Here is a 20,732-nt window from a genome sequence, read left to right on the forward strand (position 1 = left end):
CCAGGAGGGTGGGGAACAAAGGCACGCAGCAATAGCACCTTGAAGCAAGTCAGGTCTACAAACAGACTGGGCTAGTCACGATAGGAAGCAGTGCAATTTCCAGCGGGTGCAAGAGAGCTGTTGTTTTTACGGAATGTTCTAGAGAGTGTTCGAGATCCTTTCCCTTCTTTTGGTTTTCCTTTATAAAGAAACGGCATCTCAGTCCAAGGTCTGCAGTGAGGTCGATGGAGCCAATAATGCAGAACAAGAGTTGAGTCTTTCTCCAGGATATGGGAGGGTTTCGTGGCGGCTCACTTAGGCTGAATAGGTTGGCGGTTATGTCACTTGATTGACGGAAATGCAGGGAGCCGAATGGGGGAAGGGACGCCAGGCGGCCGGCCCAGCCTGGGTGAAGGCGAGAGGCATCTGGCGCCTCTTTTTTTTTTTTGGCTGCCCGGAAAAATAGCAGTAGCTGTCGTTTGTGGTGCCTTTAACGCAGTCAGGTACAATGGTTGCGCTTAATCTTCCCAAGTGCCCTGGCCAAGTGTCTCTGGCCAGGGTCAGTCTCTGTGCTTTCCCATCAGGTGGGGCTAATTGCGGACCCACCACATGTGCACGGTGAGAATTCAGTGAGGTCATGGATGCAGGGACGTGCAGGGAGGGGGCTGGTGTTTGAGCTTCACGCCTGGTTCACGGTAAAGGAGCAATAAATCATTTGGTGCAGGGCCTTCTCCCGGGCACTGCTGACATCAGGGCCAGATCATCCTCCGTGGGGGGCTGTCCCGGGCGCTGTGGGGTGTGGAGCAGCCTCCCTGGTCTGACCCACTTGATGCCAGGAACCCTCCCCCAGTCATAAAGATCACAAAGTCCCCAGATGTTGCCAAGTGCTCCCTGGGGGCAAAATTGTCCCCAGTTGAGAACTGATGATTTAGTAGGTAATTTACTTAAGGAAAGCAGTCTGAAAGATCAGGTGAAATGGCATCCTAGGAGTGGCCTTTGGAGGGTCACTCGTGTCACAGCGCCTCACCAGATGTCCCTGCTGGGTTGGCTTTTCCTGAATGTCAGCCCTTTTTCCCAAAGGACAGGGTTAGGCGGCAAATAAGACAGTCTCCTCCTGGAGACCTGTCCTTCCGGCTGGGCTGCATGACGGAGGGTCCCTTCCTCCCCACCCCCAGAGCTCCTGGCTGGAGACATGCCCTCTAGGTCAGGGATTAGCAGACCCTTTCTGTTAAGGACCCAGTGGTAACTTTGTGGGCTGTGCGATCTGTCCGCTCACCTCTGCCATCGAAAGTCCTGAACTGAACCCCGAGCACAAATGAATGGGTGTGTCCTGATTCAGGTCGTAGTAGAACTTTATTTACAAAACACGTATCCTATTAGAAATTGGAAGCTGAGAAAAGTTCACAGCTCGAGAAAACACGAGGGCACGTTCCCTTAGGCACAGGCTCTGGTACCCCTGCAGGATCACGAGGCCGAAGATGGCCAGTGACATCACGATGTCACCACGTGACAGATAGCCTAGGCCTTGCAGACCCCCGAAATGCCGCTCCAGGGCATAGCCTCGGCTGTGGCCCGGTGGGGTCAGAGAGCAGAGTTCACTTGTCAGGACCTACCCATGGATGGGCTGGGACGTGAAGAGAGGGTTGTGCCTCTGTGTCGTGTCCCCCCACCCCGCCCTGGTGGGAAATGTGCCCGTGTGCCATGGCCAGGGTCCTGCTTCGTACCTTTTCTTCCCTCCCCTCCCTGTCCATCCATCAGTCTGTCTGGCCTGAACCCCAGGTTGCTGCGGGGGCCTGGAGGCCTAGATAGGAAGGTGTGGGCTGGGGCCATAGCCCCAGGAGGGGAGGCCGTGTGGTGTCTCACGTGCTTTCTCTCCCAGCCCGGCCATCGGGCGTTACAGACCCCCCTGCCCTCCTCTGGCCGGAGGTCCGTCTTGGCCTGGAGCTCACGCGCCCTCCTAGGGGGCCTGCGGTCTGGTTTACACCCTCCACTGCTCTTGATGGCCGCCTCTAAGCCTGCAGGAGAACCACCCCTTGCCAAGCCCAGGGGTGTTTATAGCCTGTGCTCTTTACCTCTGGGCAGCACTCAGCACCTGAAAAGTATCCCCACAAAATGCCCCGAGGGGGCAGAAAGTGAGCCGGAAGTGTCACTGTGGTGAACTTTGAATCCAGGCCTCGGAGAGGAAGCTGTGTTGTAAAGCGGTCTCTGTGTTTTATTCCACTTTGTGCCATGCGTGTGCCCAGAATTCCCAATGTCCGGGAAACTTCCCGATTAAAAGAGAGGGATGTGATCTAAATGCCCTGGACGGCTTTGCCTTTACACCTGAATCTGCGGAGCAGGGTCACCTGCCCCAAACCATGTGTATATGTTTTACTACAGGCAGTTTAAGGGATTTTCACCTGGAATTTTGGTTATGCAGGATTTTAACTGCACGTTTAATTTTAACGTGAGAACCTGCAACCTCAGGTACTGCTCGCCTGCCATTCACTCTGCGCAGCTTTTATTAATGCCTGTAGCCTCAGTTGGAGTTTTAGGGTCTTAGAAGGAACCTAGACTCGGCACATTTTGTCCCTTTGCCTGGGGCCAGCCCTCCCCCGCTGCGCTTCCCGAGGGGCTGTGCACAGCTTCGGGCCAGCAGCGTTGGGGAGAGGGACACCCGACACACACCCTCTCACCATGGCAAGCGGTTGTGCGAGCGCCTTCCTGCCCACTGTGGGGCCCTTCTGGAATGTTCCAGAGGTGGTCCCAGGAAGCAGTCAGACCAGCCCGTGCATTCCGTCCTGTAGGCAGAGCCCTGGGCCAGCCTGCCCCAGCACGTGGCCCCTTCCGTACCCAGCCCACCCTGCTTGTGCCTCTGTCCAATGTGCACTGGGAGGGGGGAGTGTGTGTGTGTGCGGGTGTGTGGGTGTGAGTGCCTCTTGTCTCTCGGGCTCTCAGACCCGTCACAGACGTGTGGGGCTGGTATCATGGGTAGAAAATGCCGGGAGAGAGGAGACCAGTGGGTATGCAACCCGGCTCCTCCACGGCTCCCTCAGGATTCCTCGCCGCCGTCTTTAGCCGCGGGTCCTTGGCCCGGTCCTGACCACCCCTGCTCCCCGCTGCTCCCTGCACACCCCCCGCTGCCATTCTGGTGCATTCTGCTTCCCCCCTTAGCTCTGCTGCCCCATCTCCCACTTGACCTCCGTCCCAGTGCTCCTTGCAAAACAGAAGCCCGGCCCCGGCTCTCCCCCCTGCCCCCCACCCCGGGTGCTTCCATTTATTTCCCATCCTCTGAAACCATCCTCCCTCCCTTGACGTGTGTGGCAGACGCATCTACTTTCCTGCGTTTAACTGTCACACGCAGCTGTGTAACATGCCTTGGTAGGAACCAGTCATGGTTTTGCTTGCAAACGATGCTGCCGTGAGCATAGTGGGCGCTGGGCTACCTGTCCCTCCGGTGCGCACCTGAGGGCCTCTAGCTCAGTGGTTCTCACCCGGGGCCGTGCGGCCCCGCTGGGAACACTGGGTGGTGTCTGGGGACGTCTGTGGTTGTCACGACTGGGAGGCTGCTCCTGGCATTGAGTGGATGGGGCTGGGGAGGCTGCTCCACACCCCACGGTGCACAGGACAGCCCCACGCAGAGAATGACCGGCCCCGAATGTCCGCAGTGCTGAGGGGTGTCTCCCTGGCTGTGGAGGCACTGGGCACCGGGTGCCTGCATCTTGTCATCGTTTTTAATGACATTTGGCTTACTCTCTGCTGGTTTCCTTATGATGGTGGTGCTGGAGACACTTGTCTTTCTCCATCTATTTTTATTTTTCCCATCTACTTTTTTTTTTTTTTTTTAGAAATTAACAAACTTTATAATTTTAGAGCAGTTTTAGGTTCACAGCAGAATTAAGGGGAAGGTAGAGATTGCCCATATACCCCCTGCCCCGCCCCCCCCACCACTGTGCACAGCTGTCTCCCACCAGATGGTGCGTTTGGTGCAACTGATAAACCTATGTTGACGTATTAACATCACCCAGAGTCCGTAGATTACACTTGGGTTCACTCTTGGCGTTGTACACCCTATGGGTTTGGACAAAGGTGTAATGATGTGTAGCCACTGTTATGGTGTCATACAGAATAGTGTCACTGCCCTGAAAAGCCTCTGTGTTCCGCCTGTTCGTCCCTCCCTCCCTTTACCTCCTGGCCGCCACTGATCCTTTTAATGTCTCCATAGTCGTGCCTCTTCCAGAACGTCTTATAGTTGGCATCATACGGTCTGTAGCCTTTTCAGATTCTTCTTTAAAAAAAAAAATCTTTAGTGGGATATAATTTGCATACCATACAATATACCCATTTAAAGTGTGCAATTCACTGGTTTTCAGTGTATTCACGGGGACTTGAACCATCACCACAGCCGATTTGGGGACATTTTCATCACCTTCAAAGGAAGTCCTGCACCGTTTATTGATCGCTCCCTTACCCCCCTCCCCAGCCCGTGGCCACCGCGAATCCAATTTCTGTTTGATTCCTCTAGGGACGTCCTATCCGGGGATTCTGGCAGTGTGTGGCCTTTGGTGTCTGGCTTCTGTCTCTGAGCATCGTGTTCTCAGGGTCCATCCACAGTGTAGCAAGTGTCAGTGCTTCACCCCTTTTTAGGGAGGATGGCCACCCTGTGTTGATCCATTCACCCGTCAGTGGACCCTGGGTTGCTCCACCCTTGGGCTTCTGAGCGTCATGCTGCTGTGACCACATGTGTCATCTCTCCCCGCTGTCACGGCTGTCCTGGGTCGGCCCCGTGTTGGAGGGCTGGCGCTCTCTCACTCCCTGGCCCCCTCTGACATCTGGGCAGTGGTGGGCACATTGGAGGCTCTTGCTGGGCTCCGGGTGAACAGGTAGCGTGGGCCCGGATGTCCAGGGTGGGCTCTGGAGGGACCCTGGTGGCCCCTGCAGCTGCAGGCAAGTGTTGGTGTGTTCAGATGTGCCTTTCTCCGGAAGAGGGGTCAATCAGCCATCTGATCCTCAGGTTTGCAATGAATAAGATGAATAAGGATTAACAACTACTGCAGCAAGTGCCCTGGAACTTGTCTTCCCCGTGACCCCAGGTGCTGTTTGCATATCAATGGCAATCAGCCCTTTGAACCACCAGCTTTGGGTTGAAAAGTGGGAAGGAGGGAAAGCCGATCTTTTGTGTGTTCTTCCTTCCTTTAGGGCACCGCTTCTGAACCAGGTTGTTCTGCCTGGGGGCACTGGGTGATGTCTGAGGCCATCAGTTGGTTGTCACGACCGGGGTGGGGGGTGCTCCCAGGATCCAGGGGGTGCTGCTCAACCTTCACCCCCTGCGGTGTCCATGATGGCCCCCCCCCAACAGAGTGATCACCGGAGGTCAGCAGAGCCTGCCTTAGGGTCTTCAACACCCAGCCATCGTTGGGTGTTGGTGGAGTGCCCTGGGGCAGCTTCTGATAAAAGCCCCAGTGCAAAGCCTTTTGTGCCCTAGGGGTGCCCTAGAGATGCAGTTCAGAAGACAAACTCCTTCACACACCTGATGAGTCATGCCCCACCGGCTCCCAGGCTACCCATCAGCCAGTGACTAGTGTGGGTGGAATTCATTAGCACAAAGGAGTTAATAGAGAGGCGGCCTGAGTGGATGAGGTTTGAGCTAGAGCCTTATAAGGCACCTGATGGATGTCACGGGGCACCCACCCTTTGGTTCATGCAGGCCAGCTTCCCCCCCTCGCCCTCCCCGGCACTGTGGACATCAGGGCAGGTCATTCTCTGTGGGGGCCGTCCTGGGGATCCTTAGCGCCCCCAACCCCATCATGACAACCAAAAATGTCCCTAAGGCATCGCCCAGCGTCCCCTGGGGGCAGGATCACCCTCGATTGAGAGCCAGGGGTACAGGTGATGTGTGTTTACTGTAACAGAAGTTCCAAAGCACATAAAGTATTAACACCTCCCCTGATACCCGATGCGTAGCCACGGCACAGCGGGGTTAGGCTGTGTGCTCCCGGGGGACGTTCCCCAAGTGGCAGCAGCCGTCCTCACTTGAGAGGGCCTGGGGACCCTGAGGAAGTGGTCACTGGGCACCCCGGGGCGTGGGCAGGTTTCACTTGCCGGTGGTCTGTTCCAGAGCGGGGCCTCCGCGAGGGCTGGTGCGGTCCTTCGCCCATGGTGAGCTCTCTGTGTCTGCTGACCTAGTCCTGTGTCCCTGCAGATGGAGGACGGCCACACGCTGTTTGACTATGACGTCCGCCTGAACGATACCATCCAGCTGCTGGTCCGGCAGAGCCTCGTGCTGCCCGCCCCCAGCGGCGGTGGCACAGGCGGTGGCAGCAAAGAGAGGGACTCTGAGCTCTCCGACACGGACTCTGGCTGCTGCCTGGCCCAGAGCGAGTCTGACAAGTCCTCCAACAGTGGCGAGGCCGCGGCCGAGCCGGAAGGGAAGGCCGACGAGGATGAGTGGGATGAGACGGAGCTGGGCCTCTACAAGGTGGGGCTCCCGCGGAGGCCGGGGTCGGTGTGCTCCGCCCAGTTGGTGCCTGTACCCCGGGAGCGCCCCCCAGCCCTCCATCCCCGAGGCTGGGCACCCCCGTCCTGTTGTGACCATCTCCCCAGGGTTCCTTGGTGTAAACATAGGTACTTAGGGATTCCTTCCTAACCCCTAAAGTAGAATCCCGTGTCCGGGCCTGTGGGTGTCTTCCCTGTGGTCCTCGCAGAGGCTGTCAAAGTCCTGATCCGCTGCCATCCTCCCTCTAAGATCATGACATTTCACGGAAGGATCTGGATTCCCAGCTTCTACGGAAAAATGGGCAGTTCTGGCCTCCCTGGGCCACGCGGCAGGGGTGTTCTGCCCCCAGGGACACTGGGCGGTGCCTGGGGACATCTGTGGTTATCATGACTTGGGGGTTGCCTGGCATCGGGTGGGTGGGGCCAGGGATGCTGCTCCGACCCCCCCAGGGCCCGGGACCGCCTCCCTCTGGAGAACGACCCAGGCCCCGTGTCCTCAGTGCCACAGTGAGAAGCATCCGGGCCCAGGAACCAAAGCAGGCTCTTGGCGGTTTTGCTCGTCAGGCATCCCTTCCCTGGGCCGAGTGAGAGCTCTCTGCCCCCGCAGGCTGGCGAGTACGTGGACGCGAGGGACACGAACATGGGTGCGTGGTTTGAGGCCAAGGTCATCAGGGTGACGAGGAAGGTGCCGGCCCAGGACGAGCCCTGCAGCTCTACCTCCAGCCCGAAGCTGGAGGACGATATCGTGTATCACGTGAAATATGACGAGTGAGTATCCACGGGGCAGGCGGGCCTGGGGCAACGGCTCTGTGGACGTGGGACCTGGAGTTTGGAACTGCGTTGGGGGTGATGATTGGAATTCGAGACCCCACCCTTGTGCTCCCAAACTACACAGAGGCCCCCCCACCCTGAGGACCAGCGTCGTGGGGACCTCGTCGGAAAACCCTGCCCAGTCGTCCCCTCAGGGTTGCAGTCTGCCTGTTTCCTGTGCCGTCTTCTTCATACCACATAGCACTGTGTGAAACCATCTTAGGTGTCCTCTCTCTCCCTCTCCGGAATACACAGTACTTATGGAGCACTCACTGTGTGCCAGGCCCTGCGATAGGCATGGGGGATTCCTGTCTGTGAACACAGAGGGTGTCTGAGTGGGCTCTGGCGGCTGTAGCAACATACCATACCACAGGCTGGGCGGCTTCAACCTTAGCTGTTTATTTTACTTTTTTATTTTTTGCGGTACGCGGGCCTCTCACTGTTGTGGCCTCTCCTGTTGCGGAGCACAGGCTCCGGACGCGCAGGCTCAGCGGCTGTGGCTCACGGGCCCAGCTGCTCCGCGGCACGTGGGATCTTCCCGGACCAGGGCACAAACCCGTGTCCCCTGCATCGGCAGGCGGACTCTCAACTACTGCGCCACCAGGGAAGCCCAGATGTTTATTTTCTCACGGTTCTGGAGGCTGAGAGTCCCAAGATCAGTGTGCAGTCAGGGTTAGTTTCCAGTGAGGGCTCTCCTCCTGGCTTGTAGATGGCTGTCTTCTCACTGCATCCTCACATGGCCTTTGTGTGCATGGAGCGAGCGAGCGAGAGAGAGAGAGAAAGAGAGTGCAAGCAAGTGAGCTCTGGTGTCTTTTCCTCCTCTGATAAGGACACCAATCCCCTTAGATTAGGGCCCTGCCTTTTTGACCTCATTTAACTTTGATGACACCCCCTAAAGGCCCTGTCTCCAAATACAGTCACATTGAGTGTTAGGGCTTCAGTGTATGAATTTGGGGGATACAGTTCAGTACCTAACAGAGGGCAAGCGTGCCTGCCTACAGGGAGCTCACATTCTGTGGTTCTCTGCTGGGTCCCTACTGTCTACATCGGTTTCTGGCACATCCTAAGCTTAGCACTAAGAATTACGGGAGTAATTGGATGAGTGAATTGCAGTTTTTGCAACATTCCCATCCTCTTGGTCAGGGGTTGCAAACTCTAGTTCTCAGACCAGATCTGGCCCACAGCCTGTTTTTGTAAATAAAGCTTTATCGAAACACACCAATACCCATTCGTTTACACCTTGTCTGTGACTGCTCTCGTGGTAATAGCAGCCGAGTTGAATGTTCACAACAGACACCTTCCGATGACAAAGCCGAAAATATTGACTATGTGGTCCTTCACAGGAAAAGCTGGGCAGCCCTTGTACTTGGTGGTTTGTTAGGAAAAATAATGAGTACCAGGCTATGGAGCTAGTCTCAATAGATTTGGGGTTGTCCCCCTCACAGCCGAGGCTTAACTTTGTTGCTAATAGAATATGCTACTTTTAGCTCAATTATTTTATGCCTTTTTTGAGGCGGCTGGAATATTCCTGCATATCCAGAATAATGACTTCCTATCATTTTCTAATCTCTAGTATGTTGCATTTACATAAACGAAATATGTATATCCCTTTACAAAAATCACTTTCAACACATGTATGTGGAAGAAGTTAAGTTCTTCCCTCCCTGCATTTCCTGCTGTCTTAGTTTCCTATGGCTGCCGTAACAAAGTACCACTAGCATTGCTCTGACAGTTTATTCTCTCACAGTCCTGGAGGCCAGGAGTCCAAAACTAAGGTGGCGACAGGGCTGTGAATCTTCTGGAACCTGAAGGGGAGAATCCTTGCTGCCTCTTCCAGCTTCTGGTGGGACCAGCAGTCCTTGGCTTGTGGCCACATCCCACCAGCCTCTGCCTCCTCTTCCTGTGTCGTTCTCCTCTGTCTGCGTCTCATCCTCTCTTCTTGTAAGGACATCAGTCACTAGGTTTAGGGCCACTCTATTATGATGTCATCTGAACTCCTTATATCTGCAGCGACCCTATTTCCAAATTAGGTCCCACTCCAAGGTGCCAGGGGTTGGAATCATAACATAGGTTTTTAGAGGATGTAGTTCAACCCACAACACCTTCTGTAATTGGAACGTGTCACTATAGCTGTGTGTTTTTGTTTTTTTTGTTTTTGTTTGTTTGTTTGTTTCTTTGCGGTACGCGGGCCTCTCACTGTTGTGGCCTCTCCCGTTGCGGAGCACAGGCTCCGGACGCGCAGGCTCAGCGGCCATGGCTCACGGGCCCAGCCTCTCCGTGGCCTGTGGGATCTTCCCGGACCGGGGCACGAACCCGCGTCCCCTGCATCGGTAGGCAGACTCTCAACCACTGCGCCACCAGGGAAGCCCTAGCTGTGTGTTTTTGACACCAGCAAATGAGATCATGGGGAGGGGGCTTTCCAGTCTGCTGTGATGAGCACAACCCAAACCCGTACACCGGCGGCCCTCTCCGCCTGGCTTCTCTCTCTCGTCAAGGGAGTGAGGTCCCCTGGCACCTGGGGTCTGAGCGTGGGGCTTTCCCCCCCTCCCCCAGCTACCCGGAGAACGGAGTGGTGCAGATGAACTCACGGAACGTCCGGGCTCGCGCCCGACACATCATCAAATGGCAGGACCTGGAGGTGGGCCAGATGGTCATGGTCAACTACAACCCTGACAACCCCAAGGATCGTGGCTTCTGGTACGATGCGGAGATCCTGCGGAAACGTGAGACCCGGACGGTGCGGGAGCTGCACGCCAACGTCAGGATCGGGTGAGTCAGTGCCTGCCGGCCTCTGCCTGGTCTCTGCCTCCTCTCTGGGTCTCCACACCCCACCTGCTCACCCCGCCTAGGGAACTTTCTGGGCCCCAGGCAGAGATTTCAAGCTTCCTTGTTCTCTTTTGTTTGTCGTTTTGAATTTGGCAAACAGGTGAAAAGTCTAAAAGGGGCAAAATCCAGAAAGTACCGAAGGCCACACAGTTAATATTCTCCCTTCTCTTCTGTCCCCTGGTCACCTGGTTCTCCTCTTTCTGGAGACATGATGGTTCCCGGCGCCTTCCAGGGCTACTCTGTGCACAAACAGGCCTGAACGTACACCAAACTACACACACCCACATGGAGGTGCCCTTCACATCAGGGATCAGCAGGCTGCTGGCCGCAGACCAGAGCCGGCCCCGCCCCTGGTGGGCAAATAAAGTTTTATTGGCACCAGGCCACGCCCATCTGTTCACTGATTCACTGTGGCTGCTCAGTGTTAGGAGGACACCAAGAGGACAGCTGGGTAACTGTGAAACAAACCGTGTGGCCCACAGAGCCGAAAATATTTACCATCTGGCCCTTTGCAGAAAATGTTTGCCGAGCCCTGTTCTTCCTTGCCTCTGTGTGTAGAAAACTTACCATCTTACCCATTTTTAAGTGCACAGCTTGGTGGCATTAAGTACACATGTATTGCTGGACAACCATCCCCACCATCCATCTCCAGAACTTTCTCATCTTCCCAAACTGAAACTCTGTCCCCAGGAAACACTGACTCCCCAGCCCCTCCCCCAGCCCCTGGCCCCCACCATCTACTTCCCGTCTCTGTGGATGTGATGACTCTAGGCACCTCCTATGAGTGGGACCACACAGGATTTGTCCTTTTGTGTCAGGCTTTTTTCATCGAGTATAATGTTCTCAAGGTTCGTCCATGTTTCATGATGAACGTCTTTTTTGGTGGCTGAGTAATACTCCATTGTATGTATTGTATATAGACATGATTATCGGGGCAACAGTGTCCTGAGCATAGGCACAGCAAGTGCAAAGGCCCTGGGGCAGGACCATTCCTGGTGCATTTGTGGCCTTGCGAGGAGGCCAGTGGGCTGGAGTGGAGGGAGAGAGGGAGGAAGGAAGCATTCAGGGTATGGCCGGGAGTGGTGCAGAACTGGTGTGTATTCTCTGTTGCTGGCAGCCATCAGATCTGAAAGCACTGGAGCCACAGGCTTCGACCTATGATTAGGAATCATCACTCGGGCAGCCGAGCTGGGAATGGACTGTAGGGGGCAGCATAGCCGCAGGGAGACCAGGGAGGAGACCGATGGGGGCATTGAGGGGCAAGGGCCCAGGGCTCGGCCCTGGTACAGTGATTTGATTGTTAAAAATAACCTTTTTGTTTGGTTTCTTTTTTATGTTTTCTTGTTTTCCATTTCTTTCATTTCTGCTCTCTTTTTTTAAAAATATTTTTATTTATGTAGTTAGTTAGTTAGTTATAGCTGCAGCATGTGGGATCTTAGCTTCCCGACCAGGGATCGAACCCATGCCCCCTGCAGTGCAAGTCGGAGTCCTAACCACTGGACTGGACCGGACCACCAGGGAATTCCCTGGTCTCATCTTTGTAATTTTTTTTTTTTTTGAGGTAGCAACTTAGATTATTGTAGGTCTGATATAAGCATTTATTTATTTATTTTTAAACATTTATTTATTTATTTTGGCTGCGCTGGGTCTTAGTTGTGGCACGCGGGATCGTTTAGTTGTGGCGTGCGGACTTCTTAGTGGCGGCGTGTGGACTCTTAGTTGTGGCATGCGTGTGGGATCTAGTTCCCTGACCAGGGATCGAACCTGTGCCCCCTGCAGTGGAAGCCAGAGTCTCAACTACTGGACCAGCAGGGAAGTCCCACTTGCATACATTGTTGACCCTTGAACAACTCGGGGGTTACAGATGCTGACCCCTGTGCAGTTAATAAGAATCTGAGCATTAACTTACAGCCTGCCTTCCATCTCTGCGGTTCCATTGTATCCGTGGTTCCGCATCTGAGGATTCAACCGACTGGGGATTGTGTGGTACTGCCATATTTACTATTGAAAAAAATCTGCCTATAACTGGATTCGTGCAGTTTAAATTCATGTTGGTCAAGGGTCAGTTGTATTTAGACCATTTACATTTAAGGTAATTATTAGTATGTTAGGGCTTGAGCCTGCCATCTTGTTATTTGTTTTCTATTTGTTTTCTCTGTTTCTTTTTCCTGTTGCTCTTTTTCTGTCCTTCCTGTGGGTTATGTAAGCATTTTTTAGGATTCTGTCTTGATTTATTGATGGTCTTTTGGAGTGTATTGCTTTATACGGTTTTCTCAGTGGTTTCTCTGGATTTTATCATATAAACGTGTGACATACCGGTATCTCTTTTCCCACTTTGAGGGAAGTGTGGAAATCTTTCTTCCATTCACATTCCTTTATAGTCACTGTCTTGAGCATCAGATGGTGTTATGGTTTTTATTTCAATCATCATATATGATTTAGAAAACCCATAAGGAGCATAATTTATTTTTTTTATTTTTTTGTTTTTCTTTTTGCGGTACGCGGGCCTCTCACTGTTGTGGCCTCTCCCGTTGCGGAGCACAGGCTCCGGACGCGCAGGCTCAGTGGCCATGGCTCACGGGCCCAGCCGCTCCGCGGCATGTGGGATCCTCCTGGACCGGGGCACGAACCTGTGTCCCCTGCATCGGCAGGCGGACTCCCAGCCACTGCGCCACCAGGGAAGCCCTGCATAATTTATTGTATGGACCCATATTTCTGCTCTTTCTATTCTTTCTTCCTTCTTTTTCCTCCAAGATGCTTTCCTTTTTAATTTCCTATCTATTTGAAGAACTTCATTATTCTATAAAGGTGTGTTGGCTAGAAATGAATTCTTTTAATTTTCCTTCATCTGAGATTATGACCACCACCGTTACATTGAAGTAACTCCCAAACATCGACTCATTGTATCTGTTAATATTTTCAAGTATATTTCTTCAAAATGACTCTTTTAAAGGGACATTAAAAAAGGGGACATAGTTTTAATGCTATTATTACAACATAAAAATTAATTTCTTAACATATAGCCAGTCATTGTTCAGTCTTCCAATTAGCTCACTCTTTTTTTGAATTATTTGTTTGAGATCTAAATAACGTCCACAGATTTCAGTTAGGTTGGCAGATATCTCTCTCTTCTTTAAAAAAAAAATTATTTATTTTATTTTTGGCTGCGTTGGGTCTTCACTGCTGCGCATGGGCTTTTCTCTGGTTGCGGAGAGCACGGGCTTCTCACCGTGGTGGCCTCTCTTGTTGCAGAGCACGGGCTCTAGGCACGTGGACCTCAGTAGTTGTGGCTCGTGGGCTCTAGAGCACAGGCTCAGTAGTTGTGGTGCATGGGCTTAGTTGCTCTGCGGCATGTGGGATCCTCCAGGACCAGGGCTCAAACCCCTGTCCCCTGCATTGGCAGGCAGACTAATTTATTTGTTGGGGAAGCCTGGTTGTTTGTCCCACAGAATCTGCACAGTCTGGATTTCCCACCAGCATCCTCACGGTGTCATTTCCTCTGTTCCTCTGTTCCTCTTTCCCTGTGTTTCCTGTGAACTGGTGGGTAGATCTGGACCTTCCCATCTAGCTTCACAGGCACGAGCCACACATGCTGCCTATCCCTTGAAATGTGGCCAGGACACATTAAGATGCGTCGTGAGTGTAAAATGCACAATGGATTTCAAAGATGTAGCGCTGAAAAAGAATGCAAACTAGCTTGTTAATAATTCCTTAATGTTCATTACATGTTGAAATGATACTTTGTATACATTGGGTTACATAAAACATCCTCAAATTGATTCCATCTGCTTTTACTTTTTGAATGTGGTTCTCAGACAGTGTGAAATTATACACCTGACTTGCATTTGCTTTCCCTAGATGGTTGCCGATGATGTAGGTGGTGGGATGATCTGATGGAGGTGGTGAGATGATCCCTGGGGTTGTTTTAACTTAGAGGAGTTTTTGTATTTTGATCAGACCTTACTTTGTTGCTTTTGCCTGTTGGGCCTTGTTAATTGGGCCTTGTCTACCCGCAAGTTAGAAATAATTCTCTCAAATGCATCGCGTGATGAAACTCTGGTTTGTCTGTTGTTTTCACCTTGTTCCTGATTTGGTAGGACTTGAATTTGCAAGGGGAGTAGCTAATCGAGTTCACAGTGCCCTGCAAAAGCCTCTTCTCTGATGCAGTTAGAGGCGGAGCTGTTCACAGGCTCTGAGAACTGTGTTGACGTGGCGAAGTCTTCTCGGGCGCTTGGGCAGGGCTGGCCCCGTGGGATGTCCTAACGGCCCGTCTCTCGCAGGGACGATTCTCTCAACGACTGTCGGATCATCTTTGTGGACGAGGTTTTCAAGATTGAGCGCCCTGGCGAGGGGAACCCCATGGTAGAAAACCCGACAAGAAGTGAGTTCCGATCCCGCCCCTCTGCAGTGGGCGGGCAGGGCGCCTGGCGTGGCGGGGTCCTGCCCGAGCTGACCCCATCCTCCCGTGTCCAGGGAAGAGCGGGCCCTCCTGCAAGCACTGCAAGGACGACGAGCGGAAGCCGTGCCGCATGTGCGCCTGCCACCTGTGCGGGGGCAAGCAGGACCCCGACAAGCAGCTGCTGTGCGACGAGTGCGACATGGCCTTCCACACGTACTGCCTGTGCCCGCCGCTCAGCAGCATCCCCACCGAGGAGGAGTGGTGAGTGCCCGGAGGCTGCCGGTGACCCCGCGATGACGGTGGGGGGCGGGTGCGAGGCCTGGGCCCTGGCTCCCTGCAGGGAGGAGGCAAGGCGGGCAGGAATGCAGCAGGTGTCCCCAGCGCTGGAGGGGACGGTTGTGGCACTGGGCTGTGGTCTGAGGACCCCGACCTGCTAACGGCAGTGGCTGTCGTTTGCACCGTCCCCTCCCTGTGGAGTTGGGGAAACCGAGTCCACGGCAGGGAGCAGGTGCCGTCGAGCTGCCCTGTGAGTTTGCCATGTGCCGGCTGGACTTGGCCTCGCCGTGGGAGGCACTGCCATTACCAGCGGGAGGGGGTCAGGGTCCGCCGTCCACCACGGGCGCCACTCGCCACACGCAGCTACTTCAGATGTGGCCCGTGCGACCGAGGAACTCGCTTTCTTATGTCACGCTCGTGGATTCAAGTTCAGCCCCCTGCCGCCACCCCGGTCTTGGATGCACAGGACGGCAGGGGGCTGGAAGGAGGTGGCCGTGCAGCCACGGGCAGAGGGTGACGTCCCTGTGGTCACAGGTACTGCCCCGAGTGCCGGATCGACTCCAGCGAGGTGGTGCAGGCAGGCGAGAAGCTGAAGGAGAGTAAGAAGAAGGCGAAGATGGCGTCGGCCACGTCGTCCTCTCAGCGGGACTGGGGCAAGGTGAGGGGCCCCCGCGCCCCGTGTGCCCCTGCCGCCCCCCACGCCCCTGCGGCCGTTCACGCTGCTCTCCCCTCTGTTTTGGAATGGACAGGGCATGGCGTGCGTGGGCCGCACCAAGGAGTGCACCATCGTGCCGTCCAACCACTTTGGCCCCATCCCGGGCATCCCCGTGGGCACCATGTGGAGGTTCAGAGTCCAGGTACCTGCAGACGTCGGGCCCCGGCCTTCCAGGAGCCCCTCCACTGGGGAGGGCTATCCCAAGGGCAAGAGGCTGGGGATTCACGCCAGGTCCTTCCCTGGTGTAGCCAGGACTCGATCTCTCGGGGGCAGAGGTTCTCATAACAGAAGTGATGCTTTCAGTGGAAGAGTCAGGCGCTGGCTCCAAAGGCGGGAGCGAAGAGGGCCGTCGAGCAGCGGCTGGTCCAGGAGGTGCCGCTTATTTCTCGGTGGTGTTCACAGGTCAGCGAGTCTGGGGTCCATCGACCTCATGTGGCAGGCATCCACGGCCGGAGCAATGATGGGGCGTACTCCCTGGTCCTGGCTGGAGGGTATGAGGACGACGTGGTGAGTGTGGGAAGCTGGTCTTGTTTTTATGTAATTGTGGCAAATACTCAGTGTAAAACTTAACCATCTTAATTATTTTTAAGAGCACGCTCAGTGACATTAAGCACATTCACACTGTCGTGCAACAATCCCCACGGTCCATCTCCAGAACTTTCTCGTCTTCCCAAACTGAGACTCTGTCCCCAGGTAACGCTGACTCTCCATCCCCTCCCCCAGCCCCTGTCCTTACCATCTGCTTCCTGTCTCTGTGGATCTGATTCTCTAGGGACCTCCTGTGAGTGGAATCACAGTATTCGTCCTTTTGTGTCTGGATTATCTCACTGAGCATCGTGTCCTCAAGGTCCATCCACGGTGTAGCATGTGTCAGAATCTCCTTCCTATTTTTTTTTTTTTGTGGTACGCGGGCCTCTCACTGTTGTGGCCTCTCCCGCTGTGGAGCACAGGCTCCGGACGCGCAGGCTCAGCGGCCATGGCTCACGGGCCCAGCCGCTCCGCGGCATGTGGGATCTTCCCGGACCGGGGCACGAACCCGTGTCCCCTGCATCGGCAGGCGGACTCTCAACCACTGCGCCACCAGGGAAGCCCAGAATCTCCTTCCTTTTTAAGGCTTAACAATATTCCAGTGTGTGGACGGACCACATTTTTGTTCATCCAGTCATGCGTCAGTGGATGCCTGGGTTGTTTCCACATTTTAGCTACTGTGAGTGATGCTATGAGCCTGGATCTGCAAAAATCTCTTCAAGTCCCTGTTTTCAGTTCTCTGGGTATAAAGAAGTGTGATTGCCGGATCCCATGGTGATTCTGTTTTTAGTTTGTTGAGGAACTTCCATACTGTTTTCCACAGCAGCTGCACCATGTTCCATCCCTACCAGCTGTGCACAGGGTTCCAGTTTCTCCACACTGTCACCGACACTTGTTATTATCTGTTTCTTTGGTAGTTGATCCTGACATCCTGGTTCTTTGACGGTTGACATCCTGACGGGTGTGTGTGGGTTTGTTTTGAGTGGGTCTCTCCTCTCCTCTGTGCGGAGGGTTCAGCCTGCCCTCTGTATCTGTTTCAGGACCACGGGAACTCGTTCACATACACAGGTAGCGGTGGACGAGACCTTTCCGGCAACAAGCGGACTGCAGAGCAGTCTTGTGATCAGAAACTCACCAACACCAACAGGTTTGCAGAATCGAGTGTTCCTATATCTTCACCAGCACGTGTCTGTCTGCCTTGTCCTCTGGTGGCTTCACAGGGGAGGGGATGGGTCCCATTTGGGGCTTTCATGTGCAGGAAGTTAGATTCCCATTAAGATTGTGATGGAACGTAGGGACCACGAATGTCCATCTCTTCCCTACTCTGTCCACCTGTGAGTCAGTCAGATGCACTGAAGCAAACTTTTCCCCCAAAAGGCCAGATAATAAACGTATTTGGCTTTGTGGGCCGCACGGTCTCTGTGGCAACCACTCAGTTGTGCCGTCATAGCACGTGAGCAGCCACAGAGCACATGTAGGAGTGTGGACAGCTCTGTTGCAGTAGAACTTTATCTGCAACACCACAAGGTGGGCAGGAGTTTGCTGAGCCTCGATTACAGGATGGGATACAGCATCACAGAGCCCAAAGGAAAAGACAGAGATTTGATGACCTAAGTATTATAACTTATACCAGTAAAACCCATAAGTACAATGAAAAGGCAGGTGACTCTTGGGGGAAGAGTCTGCCACAAACATGACACCTGATGGTGGTTATGCCCTTATATGTAAAGAGCTGTGTTGCAAATCAATAAGAAAAACTAACAGAAAAAAGCAAAGGACATGCAAATCATTCTGCCAAGTAACACAGATCTACAGTGGCCATGAAAATTTGTTCACCTTTAGTGATCAAAGAAATAACACATTGAAGTAATGATGAGATACTATTTATTTACCCTGTAAAGTTGGCCCCAAATTCTCCAGTGTTGAGAAATGCCAAGGCATAGACTAGCGTTCCACTGTTGGTAGAAATACAAATTGGTATTTCTTTCCAGAAAGCTCTTTGCCTAAATATCTTTCTTTAAAAAAGAGGGAAGGGTTCATTTTCGTGCATGTATTCGTGCAATTTAAATTTCGCTAGCCATTTAAAAAAAATCTCATTTTGGGGACTTCTCTGGTGATCCAGCGGTTTAAGACTCCGTGCTTCCACTGCAGGGGGCGCAGGTTCGATCCCTGGTTGGGGAACTAAGATCCCGCATGCCACATGGGGCAGCCAAGAAGAAAAAAAAAAATCTCATTTTCGGAGGAGATTTGACAGTGTGAGGAGCTGCTCGTGAGCAGTGATAAAAGTCTGGACTTAAAACTCTAAGAAATCCGTTCTTTACCAACCGCCATCTGCACGGGAGAACAGCTGTGCGGTGGCAGCTCTCTTTCTTGCTCACCTGAGGAAGGTGGCGGCGTTGCATCAGATGCTGAGCTGACCTCCAGTCCACCGACCCCAGGCCGCTGGGCCCCTTGTTGGGACAGGCCTGCCGGCCCAGGCCGCGTTTGTGTGCCACCTGCTTTCTCCTGGGTGACGTCTTCCCCCACATCGTGTTAGTGTCCTGTGGCTCTGGTACCAAAACACTGCACAACTGGGTGGTTTAGAACAACAGGAATTTATTCTTGCCTAATTCCGGAGGCCCAGAGTCCAAAGTCAAGGTGTCTCGGGGCCGTCCTCCATCTGGAACCTCCAGGGGAGGGTCCTTCCTTGGCGTCCCTTGGCTTGTAGATGTGACTCTCCAAGCCCTGCCTCAGTCTTCATGGGGCCCTGTCCCCTAGTGTGTCTGTTTTCTTTTTTTATTTAGTTTTAATTTTTATTTATTTATTATTTTTTAAAAAATTGTTTATTTATTTTTGGCTGTGTTGGGTCTTCGTTGCTGCGCGCGGGCTTTCTCTAGTTGCGGTGAGCGGGGGCTGCTCTTCGTTGCGGTGCGCGGGCTTCTCATTGCGGTGGCTTCCCTTGTTGCGGAGCACGGGCTCTAGGTGCGCGGGCTTCAGTAGGTGTGGCACGCAGGCTTCGGTAGTTGTGGCTTGCAGGCTCTAGAGCGGAGGCTCAGTAGTTGTGGCGCACGGGCTTAGTTACTCTGCAGCACGTGGGATCTTCCCAGACCAGGGCTCGAACCCGTGTTCCCTGAATTGGCAGGCAGATCCTTAACCACTGCGCCACCAGGGAAGTCCTAATTTTTATTTTTTAATTATTTATTTAAAAATTTTTTTCTTCTTTTTTCTGGGGCCATGTCTCGGTGTGGCTTGTGGGATGTGGGATCTTAGTTCCCCGACATGGAATTGAACCCGGGCCCTCAAGAGTGAGAGCGCTGAGTTCCCACCGGGGAACTCCCTCAGTTTCCCTTTCCTTATAAGGACACCAGTCATTGGGTTTAGGGCCCACCCTAATCCATTCTAACCGCCTCCGAACTTGACTTCATCTGCAAGCACTGACTTTCCAAAGGTCACATGTTCACGGGGCGGGGGGAGGCTTGGGACGCCGCGACCCCCTCTCTCTGGGGGATGCAGTCCAGCGTGTGGGCCCGGCTCTCCCCGCAGGGCACTGGCTCTGAACTGCTTTGCCCCCATCAACGACCTCAAAGGGGCCGAGGCCAAGGACTGGCGGTCAGGGAAGCCGGTCCGGGTGGTGCGGAACGTCAAGGGCCGCAAGCACAGCAAGTACGCCCCCATCGAGGGCAACCGGTATGACGGCATCTACAAGGTGAGTGGGGGCCCCCGTGCCTGCCCCCCGCCCCTGGCCCCCAGGTCACTGACCCCGCGCTTCTTCCCACAGGTCGTGAGGTACTGGCCCGAGAAGGGCAAGTCCGGCTTCCTGGTGTGGCGCTTCCTCCTGCGCAGGGATGACGTCGAGCCGGGGCCCTGGACCAAGGAGGGGAAGGACCGGATCAAGAAGCTGGGGCTGACCATGCAGGTGCGTCCAGGCCTGTGCTCACAGCTGGAGCTCGTGCCCGGGGCCTGGGCCGGGAGCGTCTGAGCGGGGAGCCATGCTCTCTGGGGTTTTTCTCATCCCGGGCGATTTCCAGGCTGTGAGCTGGTGACACCTCGCTGGCTGTACCATCCCTGTCCTTCAGCCAGTGGATATAGGGGAGGGGTGGCTCAGGCAGGTTTGTGTCTTTGCTTTGTGATGTTAGAGCTGAGAGCTGGGCTTCCTTATCTGAGCTGTGTTTGAAGAGCTTACCCGAAATCAATCTGGAGTCCGGTCTCCTCTCTCTTGGCCAGTCCCCTCCCGTCCCCTCTTCTCCTCCCCCTCTTCCCTGTCTCTTTGGTTTTTTGTTTCTTTTTGACCGCACCTTGCAGCATGCAGGATCTCTCTGACCAGGGATTGAACCTGTGCCCCCTTCATTGAAAGGCGAGTCTTAACCACTGGACCTCCAGGGAAGTCCCCCATCTCTCTTTCTCCTGTCTGTCCATCACCTCTCCCTACCCCCAAAGCAGACAAACCAATAAAATTGGTCTAAATATAGAATAGAGCAAGGTCTAAATGTAAAGATAGGGCGGACTGATCCCCTGGAGCAATCACTCACCTCTTTATAGCAGCAGAGTCCTCCGTCTTCAAGAGTTCGCCCAGCTTTTTTGCACTATAATTATGGTGTTTTCTGTTCCTCCTGGTGATCCGATTTCCAGCTGATAAGTTGTGGTGGGACTATTTAAGGAATCTTAATTGCTGTTGAGAGTCTGATAGCACCTACCCCGCCCCCTGCCCCCCCACCGGGAGGCCACAAAGAGTTGCCTTTTGAACAC

At 53.9% G+C, this 20,732-nt stretch overlaps 1 protein-coding gene across 1 annotated transcript in view; it reads left to right on the forward strand.

The window, feature by feature from the left end:
- The window catches only part of UHRF1 (ubiquitin like with PHD and ring finger domains 1), a gene marked incomplete at both ends in the record, with an annotated part of 30,101 nt that overhangs the window by 2,366 nt on the left and 7,003 nt on the right, over positions 1–20,732 (forward strand). Inside the window, 11 exons of the mRNA XM_082835935.1 lie at positions 6,161–6,436; positions 7,061–7,221; positions 9,817–10,032; positions 14,370–14,470; positions 14,563–14,749; positions 15,299–15,422; positions 15,514–15,621; positions 15,882–15,986; positions 17,048–17,154; positions 19,530–19,692; positions 19,765–19,902. Of these exons, the coding sequence (XP_082692061.1) occupies positions 6,161–6,436; positions 7,061–7,221; positions 9,817–10,032; positions 14,370–14,470; positions 14,563–14,749; positions 15,299–15,422; positions 15,514–15,621; positions 15,882–15,986; positions 17,048–17,154; positions 19,530–19,692; positions 19,765–19,902 (1,686 nt within the window). The remainder of the gene's footprint in view (positions 1–6,160; positions 6,437–7,060; positions 7,222–9,816; positions 10,033–14,369; positions 14,471–14,562; positions 14,750–15,298; positions 15,423–15,513; positions 15,622–15,881; positions 15,987–17,047; positions 17,155–19,529; positions 19,693–19,764; positions 19,903–20,732) is intronic.

Source organism: Leucopleurus acutus (assembly GCF_964270905.1).
Source record: "Leucopleurus acutus genome assembly, chromosome: 3".
Classification (NCBI taxonomy): domain Eukaryota; kingdom Metazoa; phylum Chordata; class Mammalia; order Artiodactyla; family Delphinidae; genus Leucopleurus; species Leucopleurus acutus.